Source organism: Marmota monax, unplaced genomic scaffold, assembly GCF_021218885.2.
Source record: "Marmota monax isolate L192 unplaced genomic scaffold, Marmota_monax_Labrador192_F-V1.1 WCK01_AAM20220418_F8-fsc00014, whole genome shotgun sequence".
Lineage (NCBI taxonomy): Eukaryota > Metazoa > Chordata > Mammalia > Rodentia > Sciuridae > Marmota > Marmota monax.
The window spans coordinates 38,885,526-38,907,212 of NW_026695222.1; the positions used below are offsets into that span (position 1 = coordinate 38,885,526).

A 21,687-nucleotide genomic window follows, 5' to 3' on the forward strand; every position below is an offset into this window, starting at 1 on the left:
GAGGCCGCCACAGCTGTCTCTGCCCAGGTCCTTCTGAAGGTGCCGCTTCACCCTCCTGTGCCAGGACTCAGAGGCAGTTCTGACCATCCCCACCCTTTCCCCCACCCCTCCATCTGTCCTTTGTAGATGAGCTGTGCTGGACAGCTCTGCAGGACATATAGTGATCGACCTCACTCACGTCTGAGAGGAGTGAGCTCGTTTCAGATTGAGAAGAGCCGTGCGAAGGAGAGACGCAGGTGCAGAGTAGAGAGTGGAGAAGTGGGTGGGAGGGCCAAGGCCTGGCCTTGAGACCCAAGGCAGCCGAGCCCCTGGGGTGCAGTACACTCCACCAGAGGTATTGCCCCTGGTGTCCTCAGGTCTCCCTGCTCAGCTCACCCTCTCACCCCTGCCAGTCTCTCCAGCCTTGTTAGCCCCTCATCTTGGTGCTTGCTCATGAGACCTGCTCCCACCTCCCTAGGGTGAAGCATGGACCAAGGGAAGGCCTAGGCTTGTGCCATCTGGGGCCAGGACACCTCCTGCTGGGGCCAAGTGAGGGATTCTTCAGAGAAAGGAAGGAGGGATGGGGAGGAGAGGCAGGGCGGTAGGGCAGTGGAGCTTGGGCTAGAAGGGGCAGGTGAAGGTGAAGGTCAGTGCCAGTATGCCAGGTGCAGGGAAGCGTGAGTCCCTTACAGTCTTGGCATGGATCACTTACGTCGGCTGTGTCCTTGTGGCCACACCTGCAGGCTTCACGTGCTGGTGCATTTGCTTTTTGGTACCTGAGTTGGTAAACATTCAGCTCAGGGGACTTGTTTTTGGCCAGGATACTGTGCAGAGTCTGAAAAGAGCTGGTCATTGTGAGAGCTGTGCCTGTCTGGAAAGAAGTTACACAATCGGTCCTGACTTTACTAAAAAGAAATATAAACCAGAACAAAGCAAAAACACTCTCTTAGGGAGACTGGTCTTGTGCAGAACCAAGAAAGCAGACTGAGTAGATGAACAAAGAGACATCTCTCTCTGGTTAAAGTGGCAGAATAAAATATGTTTGCATTTGTGGAGTGTTCTCTTCCCACAGTTTTCCACAGAAGGCGGGAGTGTTGGAATATTGGTCACAATTGCAAGGCCTGCTGAGTGGGGGCATAATGAAGTTGGTGTTAGAGAAGCAGAGTGGACGTTACCCTTGAGCAAGGTCACTGGCCCGGCAGTGGGAGTGGGGAGCTGGCCCTTTCCTTTCGCCCTCCAGGCGAAAGGGTTGTGCAAAAATAGACCCTGTTGGTTTGTGCTTGAAACAAGTTTTTTTAAAATCAATATTTATTTTTTAATTTTTGGTGGACACAACATCTTTATTTTATTTTTATGTGGTGTTGAGGATCGAACCCAGCGCCCCGTGCATACCAGGCGAGCGCGCTACCGCTTGAGCCACATCCCCAGCCCTGAAACAAGTTTTTAAAAACCAAATCTGTGAGAAATTAAGCACCTGTATCTTTGGCATCAGTGAACTGCCCTGGAGGGCAGGGTCTGTCCTTGTGTGGAAGTGGGGGAATGTGGTCAGGGGGTTGCCACCAAATCCAGAAATGGTGAGCTGGGGTGGTGCTGGGCACAGGGGTGCCCTGGGCATGGCCACCTTGTGGGGCAGGACCTCAAGGCAAGAGGACAGCAGACCCACCTCATAGCACTTTGAGTTCTGACAAGGAAGGCCATGTGGACCCAGTGGCTGGCTTCACCAGAGCTTTGCCAGTAGCCTCCAACCTGTCCACCATGGGTTCTCATTAGAAAGCAGGTCCTCGTTCCTGCTTGTGTCAAGGTCACAAATCACCCGGCTCCTACAGATCAATTCTCATATCAGAGAGCCTGGCTTTCCTCCTGTAGTCCAGCTTTCCCCCTTAGATTCAAAGCTTCACGCGCTGAAGAGAACTTCTCACTTTTTGACCATTTGATGCAGATAAATTGCAAATGGAAAGGTGCTCAGCAGAATGAATGCCACAGCTGTTAGCTTCATCAATGGCGCTCACAGTGTGCTAGTAGCGCCCATTACACATCCCTGCAGCCCTCTCTATTCTCTGCTCTTTGAATAATTTATCTGCAGGAAATCCAAATTGCCAAGGCACGCTTTAACCTAACAGAATGCTTGCCAATTTCCTTGGGAAAATGAACGGGGGAAAAAAAAGCTATAGATTGCATTTCAGCTGAATGCAGCGCCTGGCCATCAGATGCACGGCTCCATTGTGAGGCCTGTGTTGGGAGGCTGTGGGCCTGGGCTCTGAGCGGTCCACCTTTGAAGGCTCATAAATGTCATGAAGTCTCTTTGACACCTGCTCCTCTCCTCACTTTAAATGTGAGCCACTGGTCCATGGGGAGCCTTGGCTTCAAAAGTAGAAATCACAGTAATTGTCCTCTGTTTTATGGAGGGCTGTAATGAACATGTGGCTTGTAGCTCTGTGCTCCCCAGCCCAGAGCTGAGAGGTTTTATAAATTACCCAGGTTTGATTTTTCTTCCTTAACAAATCACATAGATCATTGTATGTTATGCTGCTGTGTGGGGAGATTCACTTTGCAAATTCCCTTTCACTAATTGGGAAATTTCCTTTTTCTTTCTTCCCAGGTGATAACTGTAGACATTTCTCTCTTGTTGGCTTTTAGGACCTAAAGCCCCACCTAAGACAGGGGCTCCTGCTTCTCCCCAGTCCTTTCTTCTATAACTTCTTCCCCACTCTCCTGCTTCCTCCTGGACAGCCTCATGCCTGTCGCCCTGGCCATCCTGGAGTGCCTGGTCTGGGATAGGTGTAGGTTTACTCCCTCTCTGACCAAGGGGACAGGTGGTGAAGGCCAAGCCTACCCTCTCCTTCTGGGGTGTGTACATGCCCCACCAGCCTGGCTCTGGTTGTTTTGCTCACTACAGAGTGTGCCAGGGTTTTATTTTCAGATTCATCATGGTGATGCAGGACAGCCTGTAGTACCCAGGGACCTCATCCCCAGGCATGTCCTATCTGTGACTGTCACCCTCCTGGGGCTCTTCTCTGATTTCCTAGCAAGACCATGTCGCAGGCAATATCCCCACAGGGGCTGGTCACAGGTACAGAGTACAGATAGGTATCTGGGTCACTGATGGGTTCAGGCAGGGCAGCCAGACCCTGAAGCTATAGCATGTGTGGGCAGGGGATGCCTTAGGCTGCTGGGATCCAATAGCCTGAAGCCAGTGTGTTAGAGGCATTGATGCCTCTGCTGGGTGGGAAGGAAGCATCTCTGTCTTTGGGAAGCCAAGCCTTGGGGCATTTGGGCTGCCCCACTTCATGGATGGTGGGCAGCTTGCCCTGGTGCCTCAGCACCTGCCTGGCCAGGTGAGCAGTGCTGCTTCTTGCCATGCCAGGATCCCCTGGTGTTCGGAAACACTGTGCTCATGAGGATTAAGGAGGGCAGGGCCCGCACTTGGGCTTTTGTGGGCAGGTACAGGGCCAGGACAGCAGGGGCCAGAGTTTGATCCAGAAAATGAACTGATGGCCCCACGATGATGATTCTGGAATGGGAGGAGCTGGCTGGAGCTTCTTAACGTGGCAGCTGTCTTTTCTTACAGATGAGCTTAGAGAATGAAGACAAGCGGGCCAGGACGCGATCCAAGGCCCTCCGAGGTGAGTGCCGTCTGGTCAGCTGGAGCCCCGGTCATGGCTGGCTCTCACTGCCACCTCCCCAGTGGTGTCCCTAGGAGAAGAAGCCCATAACATGGGCTCGAGTGAATGGTATGCCCCTTGCCAACACCAGGCCCTGGGGCTCAGGGACCCATCTGGAGGTATTGAGGCCTTTGGCCCAGGGTGGAGAGGTGGAGATATATGTGGCTCCACTGGCTTTCCATTGCCAGCCCTCTTCCTCCCTCAGAGGCTGGTTCTAGTGCTGTGGAGAGTGGGAGGTCAGGGGGTACAACTGTGGGTGGGAGGAGGGGGCTGAGGCTCTGCGCATCTTGCGAGGACTGAGCCCCGCCCCTTGGCCAGTCTCCCCTCCTGGGTCCTCTGAAGCTCCCTGTCATGGCCCACAGAGCGTCTCAGAGCTCTGAGCTTTCAGGAGTGCTGTCATGTTGGACCTCTGCATCTCTTTGTAGCCAGTGCACATCACTGCAGGGGTCAGCCACTTGTCCATCTGTCTTCTTCTCTGTCCAGCAGGATGGCTTATGCCTCCTGCTGGAAGCCAACATTTTTCTGCAATTAGAGAGAAATATCATCCTGGACCCTGAAGGCCCAGAGAGGATCAGATCCACTGTGCAAAACCTCCAGGGGAGGGTCTGAAGGCTGAGGCTCCACTGGCCTTGGAGCACGTTCTCAGAGGTCAGGAAAGGTGGCTGCCAGAAAAGCAGCTCCGTGCTGCCCTGGCTTCCCTTTCTGTAGACCCGTGGCCGCTTTACTTACAGGGCGCTCTTAGGACAAAGTGCCTTCCAAACTCCAAGTCTTACATGTGTTTCCCTATTTTCCCTTCTCTTTCCAGGACCCCCAGAGACTGCAGGCCCTGACCTCAGGTGAGGAAGTTTTTCTATTGGCCCCACACTTCCTGTGTGCCTCTGACCTGGAGATGTCCTGGGTGTTCCCCGAGAGACCCTGCTTTCCTTGTGTCCTGTCTGCTATGTATATCCCTACTTGGCTGGAACTTCCTTCCTCGGCTCTGTCCTGGCCCACCATGTGGGGCTCAGCTTCATGGCAGGGACCCAGTGCCAGTCACCCCCAAGACATGGAATGTTACCATGTCCCCAAACTAGTAATAAGGTGTTTCCTGGAGAATCCCGCAAATGCTTCAGTTTGGCCATAAATGAGAAAGGGACTTCCACATTCTGAGTCTCTGTGGACCTGAGATATACATGGGAGTCTAGTGCACTGAGACCTAGCAGTGGCTGGGTACAGCTGGCAGTTCTGGGATGCCTTCTTCAACGGCTTAAGGTAAAGATTCTTACTAAACTGTGAAAAATTGGGGCAGGTAGTGTCTTATTCTTCCGCACACACTGCTTGAGTGAATGGCTTCTGCCAATCAGGAGAATGCAAGGCCCCAAAGGTCACTCTGTAAGCTTTGGGCAGAGGTGAGCAGGGTGCCAGTATCCCCCCAGTGTTTGGGACTGTAAGCTGGTGATGGAGGAGAAGGGGTGGGAGGGCCGCTCTGGGCCCCAGGCTCTGGGGTGCTGTGGTTGCGGCATCAGGCTCAGGGCTTCTCCTGGAAGTGCTGCCTGGTGGTTTGTGAGGCACGTGAGCTCATCCTCCTCAGGATTAAACTGCATCCAGCCAGAACTAGACCAGTGTTCTACTGCTGGATGGCAGCCCTGGGTCCAGGACGGGAGGTGTGAGGGAGTTGCAGTCATACCAGGCACTGCTGATCTTCTGGCACCCCAGGGCTCAGGGGTGCCCACAACAGGCATTCACTGGAGCACTTGGCCAGCTCCTAGGAGGGGAGCCACCTCTAAGGGGCCAAGTCCAGGAGGAGGTGGTGTTCACCTGGGGACTCCTTCTGGACACAGGTGGGAGGAGAGGCCCAGGCAAGGAGGCTGAGGGAGGACACTCAGGCTTTGGTTGAACTTCCAAAGAACAGAAGGAAAAGTGGCTTGAAGTGGCTGTGCTTGTTGCTAGCCTTCCTGAATGGTCCGGCAGTGCACATGAGGCTGGTGAGCATCTGGACTTTGTCACTGCATTTGTCCTGTGCTCTCCACCTGGTTACGTGCTACTAATGATGCCCTTAAACTTTTCTGGGGAGACACCAGGGGTAAATGCCTTGCATCTAGAGTTCTAGCAAAAATTTCTTCTGCAATTCTTCATTTTTGAGAGGCGATGCTTACAGTAAAATGAAACTGAGTCTGTGCCAAGGAATCAGCACACTGTGCAGGGGCCTCCCCTTCCTGTGCATGCATGTGTTCACTGGTCACAAGTTGCAGGTGGTGACCATCTGCTATGTGTGTCAGACATGGTGGGAGCATCTGGGAGTTGGCCGGTGCTGCTCACCCCAGAACCTGTCCACCACGGGTTCCCATCAGAAAGCAGATGAGACTCTGTCCTGGTGGGGCTCATGTTGTTGTGCCAAAACAGAGAACTGAGCTGTGTCTGGGAGGAGAACATTATGGTCTGGGTGCAAATGGTGATGCAGGTGAGCTTACACAGAATCACCTGGGGGAGCTCTTGTGTGCAGAACTCAGGATCAGAGACTTAAGCCCTGTTACCTCAGGACTCCAAGCATGGACTCCCCAGAGCTCAGGCAGAGCTCTCAGGAAGATGCTGGCTCCTAGGTGGCAGCAGGGGCTTGCTATGGGGTGAGCAAGGGGTTTGGCTCCAAGCCAGCAGGACCCTGTAGTGCTCCTCTGGCTTCTGGAACTCCTGAATTTTCCTTGAGCCCTGAAATAAACAGTCTAGTTCTTGGGAGAAGAAAGGATGTTGATGGTTTTCTCTACACACTCGAGGGAGACCAGACAGTTTATATTCGGTTGGGCCTGGCAAAGTCACTCGCCACTGGAAAGACTCTCTTGTTATGGAGCATTAGGGTTAGTATCTTTGAGACATGCTATTGAGCCAGTCAGGGCTGTCTTCAAGGGCAAAGATCTGGTACCCAGGATCCCCTGCAGTTGACCCTTCCTCTTCTGAGGGACTTCCTCCTTAAACTACCAGTGGACCAGCTCCCCGCTGGAGCACAGGTGGTGTGGGGGCCTTCTGCTGCCACAGAGTGGGAGGGAAGACAGATCCTTTGAAGGGCAATAGCCAAGCGTGAGCTCCTAGCTGGGATTTGGCCTCTCTCCCAGCTTGGGTTTCTAATGCCTATAGTTCATTTTTGGGCCCTTCAAGGGTGTGGTCTGGGATGCCTGCTGAGAGGTGGCCACCAGCCAGGCTCTCTGCCACCACGCCAGAGTTACTTGCTTGACTCTGATGACTGATGCCAGCATCATGGCAAGGGCGCTGTGCTGGGGCCTTCAGGAGGCCTGTTGTTGGGTGCTGTGAGCACCCCTGGGCACCTCAAGTGGCTGGGGAGGGCCTGACGTGGCCTATCCCTTCCCACAGTGGGTGGAGGAGGCTCCGGGGGCCTTTGTAGCTGCTCACCGGCCCTGGCCCTGTGGCTGAGCACGCGGAGGCACCATGTAGCCCTGCTGGTGCTCACCCGTGTGCTCTCAGGGGTGAACCTGTGAGGCTGTGAGGCCCAAGGCTGATGTCTGCTCCCACTTCAGCCTCTGGAGGCATTGGCAGGTCCCGAGGGGGCTCTGCCCACTTCTTCCTCTACTTCTGTCCCGAAGTAACTTTGCCAGTTCCATGCATTTGGGCCCACAGCTGGGGCCCTCACCCTGGGTGGCAGGATGGGAAGATGCCAGTCCACCTGGCTGGGGACCAGGACTCTTCTGTACAGGGTGGCGGGTGGCTTGGAGCAGGTGACGTGTGTGGGGCAGTGCAGTGCCCCCCAGGCCTCCGCAGCAGCTGTCGCCTAATTGCCTGATTAACTCAGTGATTAATCGACTAATTGGGACCTCAGCTTCAAATCCTCAATAACAAGGAGCTTTTTGTGAAAAGTCTCAAAGCTATTTCTTGAGAGAGTGAGAGCAAGTGTGGGCCTCCAGGGGTAGCGGCCTCCCCTCTGTCTGGGAAGGAAACTAGCTGGGGTCCCTCCCCGCCCTCCCTCCCTCCCTCCCTTCCGCCAGCCTCTTCCTGGCTTCTCAGCACACCAAGCATCAGCCCTGGAGTGTGTGGTGGCCTATGGGGGAGGGGTGTGTTGCAGGCTTCGCTGGGAGACTGTGACTCTGTTACAGACAGTTCTGGCGACCCCTGACGTGGTTGGTGAATGTGGTCTGCAGGGCCATTTGGGCTCCAAGCTGCAGTTAGGCCATGGTCAGTCACACTAAAACCATTGGGGGTATCTGGACATAGGTGGGGTTGTGACCCCACCTGCCCCCCCTTTGCAGGCTTTGGGAAGAAGTGCCATGTTTTTGGAAAGCTGACCCCAGGCAGGACTCAGACTGCTTCAGCAATCTTGTGAACAATGGGGCCTCCAGGGTCTCCTGTGGGGGCTCAGGCTTGCCTCACCCCTCCCTCAGGGGATCTCTCTTGGGTTCCCTGGCTTGCTGGTCTGCAGTGCTTTGGGGTATGGGCAGCTCCTTGCAGCCCCCAGGAGTACCAGGTGTGGCAGACCCTGACCTCATGCTCCAAAATGCCCCTCTGTACTGCCCTTCCAGGAGGGCACCTCGAAGAATCACATCCCGGCTGCCAGTGCTCATGGGTTCCTATTGATCTGGTCATGCTGACAGACGGTCTGCAATGGGGAAAGATGTCCGTTCAGCAGATGCCTTGCTCTCATTCATACAGAACTTTAATTAACCACACTCATAACACTATAACAAGCCATTCATTTATTTAAATGGGGTGAGTTATTTCACTAATTTTTAGCAAACTGCCAGGGCCCATGCTGTGATGAGCTGTTGGGAGGCCATCCCCTCTCCCCAGAGTCAGGAGTGGGATACCCCTGAGCCCAGATCTTGTTGCCCGAGGTGACCTCTCCTGCTTGTCTCCTCAGCTGTCCCACCCCAGGATGCACAGGATCTGGACATGTCCGGGGCAAGTACTCCAGGCACCGCAGGTAACCAGTCTTCGTCTCACCAGGGGTGGCCCTTCCCCTGCCCTGGGACCGTCTATGAGCCAGAACCTTCCATTTCTATCTGCAGCCTGCTGAGACCAGGCTGACCCCCGCCCTTCTGAGCCATAGAGTCCCAAGTGGACCGTGTTCCCGGGGCCTTGAGGAGGCCAACTGGGCAGAGCTTGCCAGAGCAGTAGCTAGATGAACTATGCTCTCCACCTGGTTTTCCCACCGGGGGCTGCTGCAAGCACTGGATGTGCCTGTGCAGCAGAGTTTGGAACTGGCCTGGTGCACAGTGGGGATGGTGTAGGCTGCTGCTGGGTTGTCAGTGTGGTTGCCTCATGTGGTCAGCTTGGCCTGCAGTGCAAGTTCGCAGGGTGGGTGTGCATGCAGCAGTCTCAGGTGAGGGGAAGACTGGGGTGGAGTAGACGTCCAGGATCTGCTCGAGAGCATGAGGGATGTGGGTCAGGTCTCATGGGTCCCTAGGAGAGGAGGAGCCTGGGTCATCAGCCCTTGAGGGTCCAGGAGTCCTGCTCTAGGTGTGGATGTGGCTGCCAGTTGTAATGCAATTAGGGATTGGACCATGGCCCAGCTCATGCTGGGCAAGTGCTCTACGACTGAGCTACACCCCCAACCCCTAGGAACTTTTAAACATACATAATTAGATACAAAATTTCAAATACATCTGAGCTTGGGGCTTCCAGTCAGAGTGGCTGCAGAGGGGGCTGCTCACCAGGCCTCCGAAGCCTCCCCTGGCCCTGACCTGGCTCTACCCTCACCCTCCTCTCCCTTCCAGTTTACAGAGTTGCCCACTGGCCAAGAAGAGGAAGCTGGAGGGCACGGAGGCCGAGCACCTGGTGTCTAAGAGGAAGTCTCACCCCCTGAAGCTGGCTCTGGACGAGGGCTACAGTGTGGACAGTGATGGCAGCGAGGAGGCCGAGGTGAAGGAAGCCTCTGTTTCGGATGAATCAGAAGGAACTCTGGAGGAGGCTGAGGCCGAGATGCTGGGACAGGAGGAGATTCATCGTCCTGAGCCAGCTGAAGGTGCTTTGTTGCTCTTTCTCCTGCGAATAAAGGGCGCTTAGTGTGGCCTGGAGAATGCAGCCTATGAGCGGGAGGGAGCTCACGCCGAGCGAGGGAGTCTTCCTGAGAACAAGGACTGTCTTGTCCTGACCTGTGCTCATTCCCTGGGCGGGGGAGGGGGCGGGGGGGGGGCTGCACAGGGCACGTGGTCTGTGGTGTGTGCGAACACCGAACAGGGAGAGACTGGAGGGCCTGTGTGCACATGGGGCTAGTGCGCTTCCACGGTCATGGTGTGTCTCTGTGGGTGGCTCTTGGAGTGTGTCCTGCCTGGCCCTCTGGGAAATCTGCCTGGGTGGGTCTGCTTGTCCTCAAACACTGAGGGGCAGGTGCTGAGGAGGTGCCTCAGATTAAGCCTTAGGTGGTGGGGAATCAAGTGGGGCCTCTGAAGGTGGGGTGCCTGGGGAAGCCGAGAGGGGGCGAGTGGAGGCTGAGGGGCCTGCTTCCCTGTGGAGCCCACCATGGCTGGCCATAATGGGGGCACAGCCCTTGGCAAATGTGGGTAAAGGTGGCCCCTGAGCCACAAGGGAAGGGTCTGTCTCATTCTCAAGAGCCCTGGCAGACCCGTGGAGTCCAGGGTCAGGGTGAGGCTCTAGGCCAAACCCTACTGCCCCCACAGTGTCTGGTGTCATCTGACTTTCAGGGCTGGGATGGAGTCTGTTTTTCTTTAGGAGAAATCCAGGATGGGGCTCTTGCCTTTCCCTGGGGCTCTGGAGTGAGTAAGGGGCTCATGGAAGCAAGCCAGCCTGTGTTCCAGGTGGAGAAATTCTGACTTGCCTGCTCCTGGAAGAAGAGCTCCTGTGTCCAATGCCCTGGGCTGGGCACTGTGGCTAGAGCATCTACCCTGGTGCATGTGGATGGTAGAGTGGCTCCCACTGTTGCCAGGAGTGCTGGCCCAAGTCCCACAGGGTCTGCGTGCAGTGACCACGCCTTAGTTATTGTGGCTGAAGACTTAAATTTTAATCCTTTAAAAATAAAAATGCTTCTCAATCATGAAATAATTTTTAAAAATCTGATTTGCTTTTTAAGCTCCTTTGTATAAAATGTAATGGAGAAGAAACATGAATCCAAAAATATCAAAGTAATCCTCAATTTTAGAAATGCAGCAGTGGCTTATGACCTCCTAACAAGTTCTCCATGATCTCTGGATTCAGGCAGAGGGCTGGCAGGAACAACCACACCTGGCCCCCACGTCCGGACTTCCCAGTCTCCCGGGCTGTGCTGAGGGAGGGTGGGTGGGGCAGGGTGGGGCTGCTGCTGGGAGCCAGAGACCTGGATGCTCCCCACACACTCTCCTCCAGCCCCCATGGCGTTTCTGATTTTGTGCAGGAAGGAGCCCTGTCAAGTCCCATTTTGGACCTAACCCCATCGGCAGTCCCACTGGCTCCTGCAAGGGCAGCTACAGCAGCTGCCAGGGAATCATCGCCACTTCTCTCCTCAACCTGGGCCAAATTGCTGGAGAGACCCTGGTGGGAGAGGACTCGGGCCAGGTGGCCAAGACGGGCCCCAGTGTTTTGCACCTGCTTCAGGAGGAGGTTGTGGAGGGGGCCACCAGTGACGAGGGGGAGAAAGATCTCTTTATCCAGCCAGAGGATGCAGAGGAAGTCATTGAAGTCACCAGTGAGCGTTCCCAGGAGCCGTGTCCCCAGTCCCTGGAGGATGAGGCCATCGAGGATTCCAGCAAGCAGAAAGGTGTCCTGGGCCATGAGGAGGAGGAAGAGGAGGATGAAGAGGAAGAGGAGGAAGAAGAAGAGGAAGAGGAGGAGGAGGAGGAGGTGGAGGAGGAGGAAGAGGAGGAGGAGGAGGAGGAGGAGGAGGAGGAGGAGGAAGGGGAGGAGGAGGCCACTCCGGAGGTGATCTTTGAGGAGGATGCCTCCCATAACTCTGCCCAGAAGTCCCCCGAGCCCCGGCGCCTAGAGCTGCCCAGTCCCAAGCCTGAGTACTCCGTCATTGTGGAGGTCCGCTCTGATGATGACAAGGAGGAGGATGCAGGGTCCCAGAAGTCAGCGGTCACGGATGAGTCGGAGATGTACGATATGATGACCCGAGGGAACCTGGGCCTTCTGGAGCAGGCCATCGCCCTGAAGGCTGAACAGGTGCGCACTGTCTGTGAGCCAGGCTGCCCGCCTGCTGAGCAGGGCCAGTTGGGCCCAGGTGAGCCCGGGAAGTCGGCCAAGCCCCTGGATGCTGTGCGGAAGAGCTGCTACAGTAAAGGTAGGCTAGCAGTGATCTGCCCTGCACTCCCACCTCCCTCCTGGCTTCCAGGTGTGGAGTACAGGCTGAGGGAGAGACACAGCTAGACGCCCTTACTGACAGAGATGGGGTGTGGGGAGGACAGAAGATCAGACAGGGGCAAGTACTCACAGGACCACGGGCCAAGCTGGAGGGAGCAGGGGAGCAGGCTTGTGCCACTTTATGCAGGGAGTCTGGGAAGACATCTGAGACTGAGATGTGTGTGGGGGGGCAGGCGGGGAGCAAGGGATGTCTGTCTGACCCTTGCTTTTCTAAGGGACTGGCCTGTGGTTGGCTCTGTATTTGGGCCTGAATTTGGCCTCTAAGATCAGGGAGCTGCCCTGACCCCTGACTCCTCTTTTTAATCCCAGGCCAGGCTCTCTTCTCTGGATGGATTGGGCAGTAGTACTCCCTGTGCCCTTCCTCTGCCCACCCTGGGGAGGGTTGACTTACACCAGAGACTGGCCAGATAAGGAGGGAGTTGAGGGCTGGGGTTGATTCAGATGCTGGAGTCAGGAACCAAAAAGACAAGAGACGTGTACATGGGGTGACCCCTGGAAGACACATCTAGGTCACCCGGAGAGAGCCTGGAGTGAGAGGTAGCTCAGAGCACCATAGCCAGGTGGGCAGAGACAGGGAACACAATTTCTGGAAAGACCCACACATAGGGGACAGATAATGAGGGGCACAGGCAGGGATATGATTTCAGCATGAGGAGGGCCTGGACAGTGACTCTTGAGGGGATACCTTTCTGGTGACACAGATCGGGGTTACTGTCTGGGGGCCCAGATGGAAGCCAGGCTCAGAACTTGGGGCCTGGGAACCTGGACACACAGGCTGAGGGTGGGGCAGACTCAGGGACAGGTGCAGGGCCTGGGCTTGTCAGCTGCAGGTCTGCAGGTCAGGGCACACACACTTTGGTGGCTCACCGAGGGCAGCCTGGGTTCAGGTGTAGAGGGACTTTCAGGTGCAGAGTACCTGTTCCTGAAGTAAGGACGTGGTGGCTGAGCTGAGGGCATGGGGCAGCATTGTCAGCCCGTGTGGACAGAAGTACACCCTCCTGCATTGAAACAGTGGTGGACTGGGGAGTGGATTCATTGAGAGCTCTGGACCAAGACAGGGGTTGGGCACAGGCACCCTGGTGCTTGATGGGTGAAACTCTAAATTCCTGCCCTGCCTTATGGGTTGGGACTCTGAGCTTGGGGACATCCTTCCCTCCTGAAAGGTGGCCCATCCAGAAAGAGCATCTCTGAGATGTGGCTTTGCTTTGAGGTTCTTCCATGTCCTTCTGATCCCCACATTCAATAGTGACCTACCTGGGCCTGCAGAGGCCAGAGGAAGCCAAGGATTGAGATCTGGTATGGAATTCTGCATAGGCATTTCTTAGTTACGAAGCTGTAGATAATCTCCTTAAACTCTGTCCTCCTCTTTTTGTCAAATCCCAAGGACACCCTGGCAGTGGGAGGCAAACTGACTTCCCCTGCCTTACAGAGGGTTGCCCACATGCCTCCATACCCAGAAGGAGGGGCAGAGACTCCATCCCACACGGATGGTTCTCTTCACAATGCTGCTTGCCCTGTTTTAGGGGTAGATGCCTCTGGGTTTTGGACCAGCTTCTCCAGGGGCACCTGCTGTTCAGTTCCTGTGCCTTTGGGGTCCTGGGTGGTCTTGCCTCCCTTCTCTCTGGACAGCCAGAGTGAGGGGTGTGAGTGGTACCTGCATCTCCCTGCCCATTCCCCTGCCCAGCCTCCTAGCTCTATGTGGCATGTCTTGTGTGTTTCAGATGCTTCAAGAGCTGAGAAGCGTGAGATCAAGTGTCCAACACCAGGTTGTGATGGCACTGGCCATGTTACTGGGTTGTATCCTCACCACCGCAGCCTGTCTGGCTGTCCCCATAAGGACAGGATCCCCCCAGAGAGTGAGTAGCTCCATGCAGGGTATTTGGAGGAGTCCATGGGAGGGGCAGCCTGTCCAGGGCCTTGTCTCTTAGGTTTCCCTCAAACTGCCTAAGCCTGAAATTTAGCCCTGTGACATGGCTGGGGGCAGCAGCCTGCCCATTTCTGCCTGGAGATGCCAGTCTTGGTCAGAACCCTAGGAAGTTGCATAGACCCTGGCTGTCAGCTGAGAGGGAAGGTGGAGTCTGTACTTTCAGGTTGGAAGCTGAGAACTGCAAAACAGAAAAATAAGAGGTTTCAAAGTAAACTCTAGATTCTGACCCAGGAGGAGTCCATGGTGAAGGGACACGCCTCACCTGGCTGAGGGTGGGCTTATGTTTACAGACTCTACAGAGGCAGTCACCCTGAGCTGCTGCCTCAAGCTACTATGGCTCTTCTCTGCCTACAAAGCTGCAGGCTTCAGTCAGGGCTCCTGTAGCCTCCTTGGGCGGTTCTCCCCCCATACCAGGTCATCGCTGTCTGCCTTCTCTGGTTTTCTTACAGTCTTGGCCATGCATGAGAATGTGCTGAAGTGTCCCACTCCTGGCTGCACGGGCCAGGGCCATGTGAACAGCAACCGCAACACACATAGAAGGTACCTGGGTTGATCTAGGCTGTGGTGGGGAACCTGGGCTGGGCGTATGGTGTATGTGCTCGCCCTGGCCTCGAGCCCTCACCTGGGATGGGCTCTGGCCTGACATGTGGCCCCTGAGTGATAGCAGCTTCCCTGCAGCTGCTTGATGCAGCAGTTACAAGGTGAGGGCCTGTGCGTATCCGAGGGGCCTTTGTATGGACGGAGTGGCACCTGGAGCTCTGACCACCTGCTGTGTGGCTGCCCACACCCCTTTGACTGGGGGTGAACATGTGCCTGTTCTGAAAGGTCTGACCCTTGTGCAGAGGGCCAGGTGACGACTTTGTGTCTTGACCATTTGGAAGACCTCTGTTCGTGGGTGAGCGACAAATGTAGACATAAGCAGGGAGCTCAGGGGACAGGGCTACACTCTGGGCTTTTCTGAGCAAGTGCAGAGCAGGTGGACATGAAGCTTCCAGGCCATTGACTATATTTAGTTGTTGGTCATCTCCCTCCATGAGAGGGGTCCATGGTTCTAGCTCATCTGAGAGCAATGGTCAGCCATACCCTACAGGATGTGCCTGGGCCCCCGTGGGCACACACTCAGATGGAGAAAGTGCCAGAGCTCTCAGGCTCAGTTCATTGGACAAGAGACCGAGTTCCCAAACAATGTGATTGTGTCACCCCCATGTCCTAGAGCTGGCTCCTGAGCTCACTGTCAACCCAGTTTTGACAGGTGGAACTGCTCTGCCCTTATCCTGGTCACTTTCCTAGGAAGGTACAGAATCTTCCAGGGATAGTGCCCAAGTTGTGGTCTGAGTGGGGCCCTTGGTTCCCCCAAGTCAACTTACAGACGTCATCCAGAGAGGTTCCAGAGCCTGGCCCTGGGAGCTGGCGAATGACCAGAAAGTCAGAGGGAAGCCTGGTGCCAGGCCTAGCCGAAGAAGGTATTTCTGTCTGGGCTTCACTACCCTTTAGTAGGCATTTCATTTTTGTGTGTCACTGGCATAAATTTTCCAAAACAGAAATGAGCAACTTGTACTTTGAGGACTCAGGACAGAGCCAGAGAGAAAACTTTGTCCTGTGGGAATGAGTCAGGAATACACCTGGGATTCTCACTGAATGATGCTACTCTCAAACCCACACACCTGGCCACCCAGGACAGCCTGGCCTGGAAGAAAAGACTCAGGTTTCTCTCCTTTTCTTTCCTCTAGTTTGTCTGGATGTCCCATTGCTGCTGCTGAAAAATTAGCCAAATCTCATGAGAAGCAGCCACCACAGACAGGAGATCCTTCCAAGAATAGCTCCAATTCAGATCGGATCCTCAGGTCGGTGATATGAGCTACAGAACCACTCATGTGCACCACTCATCCCACAGGAGAATCCCCTGCTGTGGCACTCACGAGACCCTCATCCAAGGCACAAACCTGCATGAGCACTCTGGTCTTAGGCACAGGCTGCTTTGCCGTGCTGTTCTCAAGGCACTTGCTCCATCTGTAGAGAAGACCCTGTTCCTATCTGGAGACAGCAGACCATACCATCCCAGGACAGTAGACATCCAGGGAGCACCATGGCACTAATTCCTGTCTGTCCTGTCTGTCTTTCCATCCTAGGATAGACCCTAAGGCAAGGGAGAAGGAAGGGTGTAGGCCTTGCTCCCAGCACTGCCTCCTGTGTGGTCTGTGAGCATCGGAGGCAACACTGGGCTCGTGTATGTATTGGCTTGTAGGTTTGCACACCTGTGTGGGTGTGTGCATCCATGATACATTCACATGTGTGTGCAACTGCGTGTGTGCATGCATTTGTAGAATACTCTCAGCAATGCAGGGACTTTCTGAAAAACCTCCCAGAATGCATCTGCTTAGCTCCCTCCATACAGGTGACCCTGGGATCTGGGTTTCACAGATAAACTCAGAGGTTTGGGCACTTTCTCAAGGCTGCACCTCCTGACTGGTCTGTTGTCAGAGCCTTATTCTCAACTGCAGTCTTCCACCTGGTGGGGCCAAGAGGCTCCGTGACTCATTTCCCCTGCTCGTCCCCGTTTCTCTAACAAGCTTGCTCATTTCCCTCTTTCCCTGCTTCTCCTATCCTTGTTCCAAGTTCTGTCTCCCCACACAGGAGCACAGGAGACAGGCCATCGTGCCCAGCGGAGGCCAAGCCCTGGCTGACACAGTGCTGCCACCTCTTTGTGGGCCTCCATGGCTACTGCCCTCTGCCTTTCCTGACATGGGCCTGCAGAACCTCAGTCAGAAGATTTTGGCTGCCAACCATGGCTGTGCCACACTCTGGCCCTTGACTGGCTTTTCTAGAGAGTCCCTCAGAAGGAGTATTCCCATTCATTGCATCTCTGGCTGGGACAGGGCTCAACTTCCTGCTCATGGGTGGGCGTGCTCATGTTCCATCCATGGGCTCTTGTGGGCCTGCAGGTTCCCGCTGGTATGTTCCTGATGGCTGGTTCCCAGATGGTTTGAAGCAGCTTCTTTCCTCCATACTCTTTGCTTTTCTTTCCAGCTTTCTGTCAGTTGCTAATTTGATCCTTTCCCTGACATGATCTAAGTAACTGATAAAATATTAAAACATCCTGGGTATAATGCCTGCTGAGGTTAGGGAGAGAAACAGGCCCTGGACTTGGAGGGGACTGGGACCTGTTTGTCCACCTCTGGAACTCCAAAGTTCTTATCAGGCTTCATCGACATGCTGCATTCCCCAGTCCCTGCTGAGCACCTGACCTGCAGCGGTGCCAAGTGCAGGAGCCATCTTCTGGGCTGCTGATTCCATCTGGGCCACATTTCTGGGGTCCTAGCCTGGGGTGTGAGGAAAGGCTTTGCAAAGCTTCTTTGGTATCTATGACCCCAAGTCTAAAGATCCTGGCAAAACACTGGCCAAGGAAAAAGTGGCACAGATGCTAAGGTCAGAGTCAGTGTGTCCCTGCTGAAGCCCAGTGGCCTTGTGCTGCAGCCTCCCCAGGTACTGCTGGCCAGTCTAGCCTGGGCCCCTTCCTTCCTGATGCTAGGTGCATCCCATACTCGGGTGCTGTCTGGTCTTTCCAGGCCCTTCAGAGCTGGCCTGAAGCTGTAGGTTACCTGGTGCTTCTCTTCTGAGGCCACATTCAAGTTCTTAGAGTGCCTCGTGCTTGGGGGCCTCACCCATTCTCATACCTCACAAATCACTGAAGTCACTGCTTGGTCCAGATAAGGACAAGGACTGCTGGGTGCCCACTGGGGCTGTCTCCCCGCTTCTCTGAGCGGACTGGTTCAGAAAGCCCTCTGTGCTCGTTGGTCTCACTCTCCCCGCCCCCGCAGCCTGCCTCCCTTTCTGTTCCCTTGCTGTACAAACCCTTTCCCAAGGACTCTTCAGTGGACCTCCGTGGACCAAAAGCTTTCTGTGGCCTTTTCATGCCTGCTGCTGACCCTGTTAGCAAACCCTCATGTGGCTGTCTTCACCCAGATTTGAGAAGAGGTCCACTAAGTCCTTGCCTGAGGAAAAACTGGGTCAGGGGGCCAAAGGCCATGATATTACTTTCAAGCCAGTGTCCCCCCCAGACATCCTGATGTCCTCCTTGCTGGAGTGCTAGGCTGTTCTGCTAGGTAGTGGTCCACCATTGCGCTGGGCTGTGCTACAGCTGGGCTCCCTGCTGAGGGCTTGCCAACTGTAGTTGAGCTGGAGGGCAGTTTCAGGCCGTTTCCTCTGGCCACTGCCGTCTGCATGAGGAGGTAGTGCTCTTCCTTGCGTGTTCTTATTGCTGCCTCCTGGTGAGTAGTCCTTCCTTGTACTGATCACAAGCCTGCCACAGGAGCTGGCATTCTGATGGTCTTCAGGGGTAGGCTATGGGGCTGTCTCCCTGGGTCTCCGTTCTCAATGGGCTACAAGGGCTTCCTGCCTGGGCTGTAGGATAGGACAGGGAGGGTGGCATTGTTTCCCTGTCCCTCACAGGCTCTCATCTCTGTCCCATTCCAGGCCCATGTGCTTTGTGAAGCAGCTTGAGGTCCCTCCTTATGGGAGCTACCGGCCCAACGTGGCTCCTGCCACACCGAGGGCCAACTTGGCCAAGGAGCTAGAGAAGTTCTCCAAGGTCACCTTTGATTACGCAAGTTTTGACGCTCAGGTTTTTGGCAAACGTATGCTTGCCCCAAAGATTCAGACCAGCGAAACCTCACCCAAAGCCTTCCAATGTAAGTTGGGGAGAATCATTCTTGTCTTTCTTCTTGCATTGCTTTTGGGAGGGTGGGCCCAGTGTCCTGAGCAGCTAGAAGGGACTAAGGTGGAAGTCCGAGGTGTTGGATGCCCTGGGGTAACTGCTAGGGCTTCCTTGAGGCCCACGTCTCTCCATGTGCTTCTGGGGACCCTACATGTTTCCTAAGTATCTGTGAAGCAAAACCAGGTCCTTTATGGGTGTATGTCCAGAGACTTAAGAATAACTTCACTGACGTGGCTCACCCTGAGAGGGCCCCCTTTCCCAATGCAGTGGGGAGTTTACTCCTAGCAATGCCACTGGGGAGGGTCAGACTGTGGGGTGGGACAGGACTTTTACCCTGGCAGGAAGCCACTTGCTTTCTTGCACAGGGACCATCTCATTGGAAATGCTGTTTATGGCATCAGCAACGTTTGTATTGATAAAAATTGTTCCTGCATAACTTTTAGAACAACCTCCCATCTTTTCTTTTTCTTCATTGCACTGATTTGCCAGTGTTGGAAATGATGCAAGGTGGAAAAGCACACAGTACACCGTGACTAGGGTTCGTGCCTCCCAGTGGATGTGGGGCAGCCCAAGAGGAGTTCTCTGCTGCTCCTGAGTTGCCCCTGGAAGAACCTCCTGGGTGGGAGGCTCTTCCTCCCTGTAGCAGAGAGAGCCTGTGCACCAGGACTGGGCCTGTGTGCCTGCAGGCTATTCAGGACCCTCCAGGAGCATTTCACTAGCTAGAGCTGGAAACACTGGTGTTTTTGGTTGCTCGGTGTCACGCAGAAGAGCATTTCTGGGAGAAGACATTTCACTCCCTCATTTGTGTTGTCTGGTCCCTAATGCTGCTTTGTTAAGGCAGGAGCTACTAACTAGGTGTGCAAAGTCAGCTGAGATGTGGTAATATCTTCTGATACCATGTGACAAAATGTTCCCCAGGAGTGACATTCCAAACACCCTTTCCACAGAACTCTCCAGTCTCTCACCAGGCATTTGCTAATGGACACATTATTTTTGCTTGGAACACCAGGGCTGCTGGGATGTCTTTGGACAGTTTTGTTCTTTCTGCTTAGATCTTGGTCAGGCCAGAAATGAGAGGTCTCTTCAGGGCTGAGGGGGGGGAGCATTGGAGGGGTGAACAGCTGTGCCCAAGCCCACATTGCAGTGGCTGTGCTTTGACCCCGGCACACCCCATGCGTTTGCCATCTCTGTCCCTGTCTAAGTCAGCGGTGTTGTTCCCTTTTTGCAGCCAAACCTTCCCCAAAGGCCTCCTCCCCTGAGGCACAGCCCCCCAGTAGTTATGTGAGGAGCACCCCACCCTCTTCTGCAGGCTTCGACTACTCACACGACGCTGAGGCTGCGCACATGGCCGCCACTGCCATCCTGAACCTCTCCACCCGCTGCTGGGAGATGCCAGAGAACCTCAGCACCAAGCCACAGGACCTACCCAGCAAGGTGGGCATGCTCTCTGCAGTTTCCCAGGAGGCGTGAGTGGGTGGGACTGCAGCCAGGCCCACCCACTCCCTGCAGGAGATGCTTCCAGGAATAGCTAGGGTCGAGTTGGCAATTCTCATACTTAACTTTGCTCCTGGCCTTGGAGGGGCCTACTCTTGCAGGACCTCTCTTGTAGTGAGGATGCAGCAGCTGGTGTGAGGAGGGTTGACTCTCACATGTATTTTTCACCTTCCAACCTAGTCTGTGGACATTGAGGTGGATGAAAATGGAACACTGGACTTGAGCATGCACAAGCGCCGCCAGCGGGAGGGAGCTTTCCCTAGCAGCAGCAGCTGCAGCAGCAGCCCTGGTGTCAAGTCTCCCGACACCTCCCAGCGCCAGAGCAGCACCAGTGCTCCCAGCAGCTCCATGACCTCGCCCCAGTCCAGCCAGGCCTCCCGTCAGGATGAGTGGGACCGGCCCCTAGACTACACTAAGCCCAGCCGTCTACGAGAAGAGGAGCCTGATGAGGTAGGTGTGGGGCGGGCCGGCACAAGAGGGTGATCAGGTGGAGCAGCTGCTCACTTCCTAGAGGCTACATACACCTCTTGGCTCTGGTAGGACTTTGGGGTCCCTTCCTTTGCACACAGGAGCCTTCGCCCTCTGGGCAGCTGGGACTCAGGGATTGCCCTCCAGGAAGGGTTTCTCCTGCTTAGCCATTTCAGCATTGTCCATCGACAGAAGTGGTCTTCTCACCTTGCAGAATGCATGGTCAGCACCAATGGGAATGGTCCTGGAGTGTGGGGAGGAGAGGGCATTATTTCAGATTCCATGGGGCTGATTTGGAGAAAGCTCAGGTTTCTTTGGTTTTGTGAGCCTCCCACCCACCTGAAAAACACATCTGCTATCCAGACAGGGTCTCAGCTACTGGGTTCCTTGGGCCAAGATAGTGAGTGACTTCCGCCCCAGATCCCCCTTGTATGTGAGGCCTCCATGGTGGGCAGTGGCCTGAGTCCCCCAGACCAGTACTAACCTGGTAAAGAGGAGGTAGCTCAAGCATTGGTGTTGGAGCTGTGGGGACTTCCCTTTCCCATCGCCTATCTATCTGACATGTAAGATGAAGAGCCCTGGGCATGGGCTCACTGGGGCTTTTCCCCTAGGAGAGGGCCTCCCAAGGAACTGGACAGCTCCAAGGACACATAGGGTCCAGGCAGCATGAGGCCTGTAGGCTCCCCATACTTCTCCCTTTTCCAGACTCCTCTGGAGGGGATCCCAGAGGGATCTGCAGGGGATGGAGCCAAGTGCCCAAGGAGGCATGGGGAGGTGTGGTAAGGCCCCCTCCTGGCCCAACCCAATGTGAGCCAGGCTCCTCATTTGACCCGGGGGTGGGACTCAGGATCACCCATTTTATAGAGGGATAGACTGGGCTCCCTGACTAGGTCACATTGCCCCCATCAGATGTCAGGTCCTGGAGGAGGTGGCACAGGCTGAGTCCCCATTGGAGGGGACTGCACCTGGGACTGCCTCTGCCTGGTCACCTAAGGCCGATTTCCTCCCCAGGGTGGGCAGGAGCCCTGCCTGGTGGCATGTAGTATTCCCACTACCAGCTCTTATCTGGAGGTCTAGAAGCTTCTGCACTCACACCCTACTCCCAGGACTCAACCTCCCACAAGCCCATGGCCTGACTTAGCCGCCAGCTGCCTTCTGGGCCCAGTGAG

The 21,687-nt window shown here is 55.1% G+C and overlaps 1 protein-coding gene across 3 annotated transcripts in view; it reads left to right on the top strand.

Moving 5' to 3' along the window:
- Positions 1 to 3,500: 3,500 nt before the first annotated feature.
- Positions 3,501 to 21,687, top strand: part of Myt1 (myelin transcription factor 1) — a 36,230-nt gene continuing 18,043 nt past the window's right edge. Inside the window, exons 1-11 of one of the 3 annotated variants that reach the window (XM_058575311.1) lie at positions 3,501 to 3,602; positions 4,447 to 4,477; positions 8,482 to 8,544; positions 9,338 to 9,585; positions 10,951 to 11,835; positions 13,637 to 13,771; positions 14,292 to 14,382; positions 15,573 to 15,686; positions 18,316 to 18,530; positions 19,785 to 19,990; positions 20,231 to 20,500. In XM_058575311.1, coding sequence (XP_058431294.1) covers positions 3,548 to 3,602; positions 4,447 to 4,477; positions 8,482 to 8,544; positions 9,338 to 9,585; positions 10,951 to 11,835; positions 13,637 to 13,771; positions 14,292 to 14,382; positions 15,573 to 15,686; positions 18,316 to 18,530; positions 19,785 to 19,990; positions 20,231 to 20,500 — 2,313 coding nt within the window. In that variant the 5' untranslated portion in view covers positions 3,501 to 3,547. The remainder of the gene's footprint in view (positions 3,603 to 4,446; positions 4,478 to 8,481; positions 8,545 to 9,337; positions 9,586 to 10,950; positions 11,836 to 13,636; positions 13,772 to 14,291; positions 14,383 to 15,572; positions 15,687 to 18,315; positions 18,531 to 19,784; positions 19,991 to 20,230; positions 20,501 to 21,687) is intronic. The other 2 variants (XM_058575312.1, XM_058575310.1) reach the window with 2 other exon arrangements.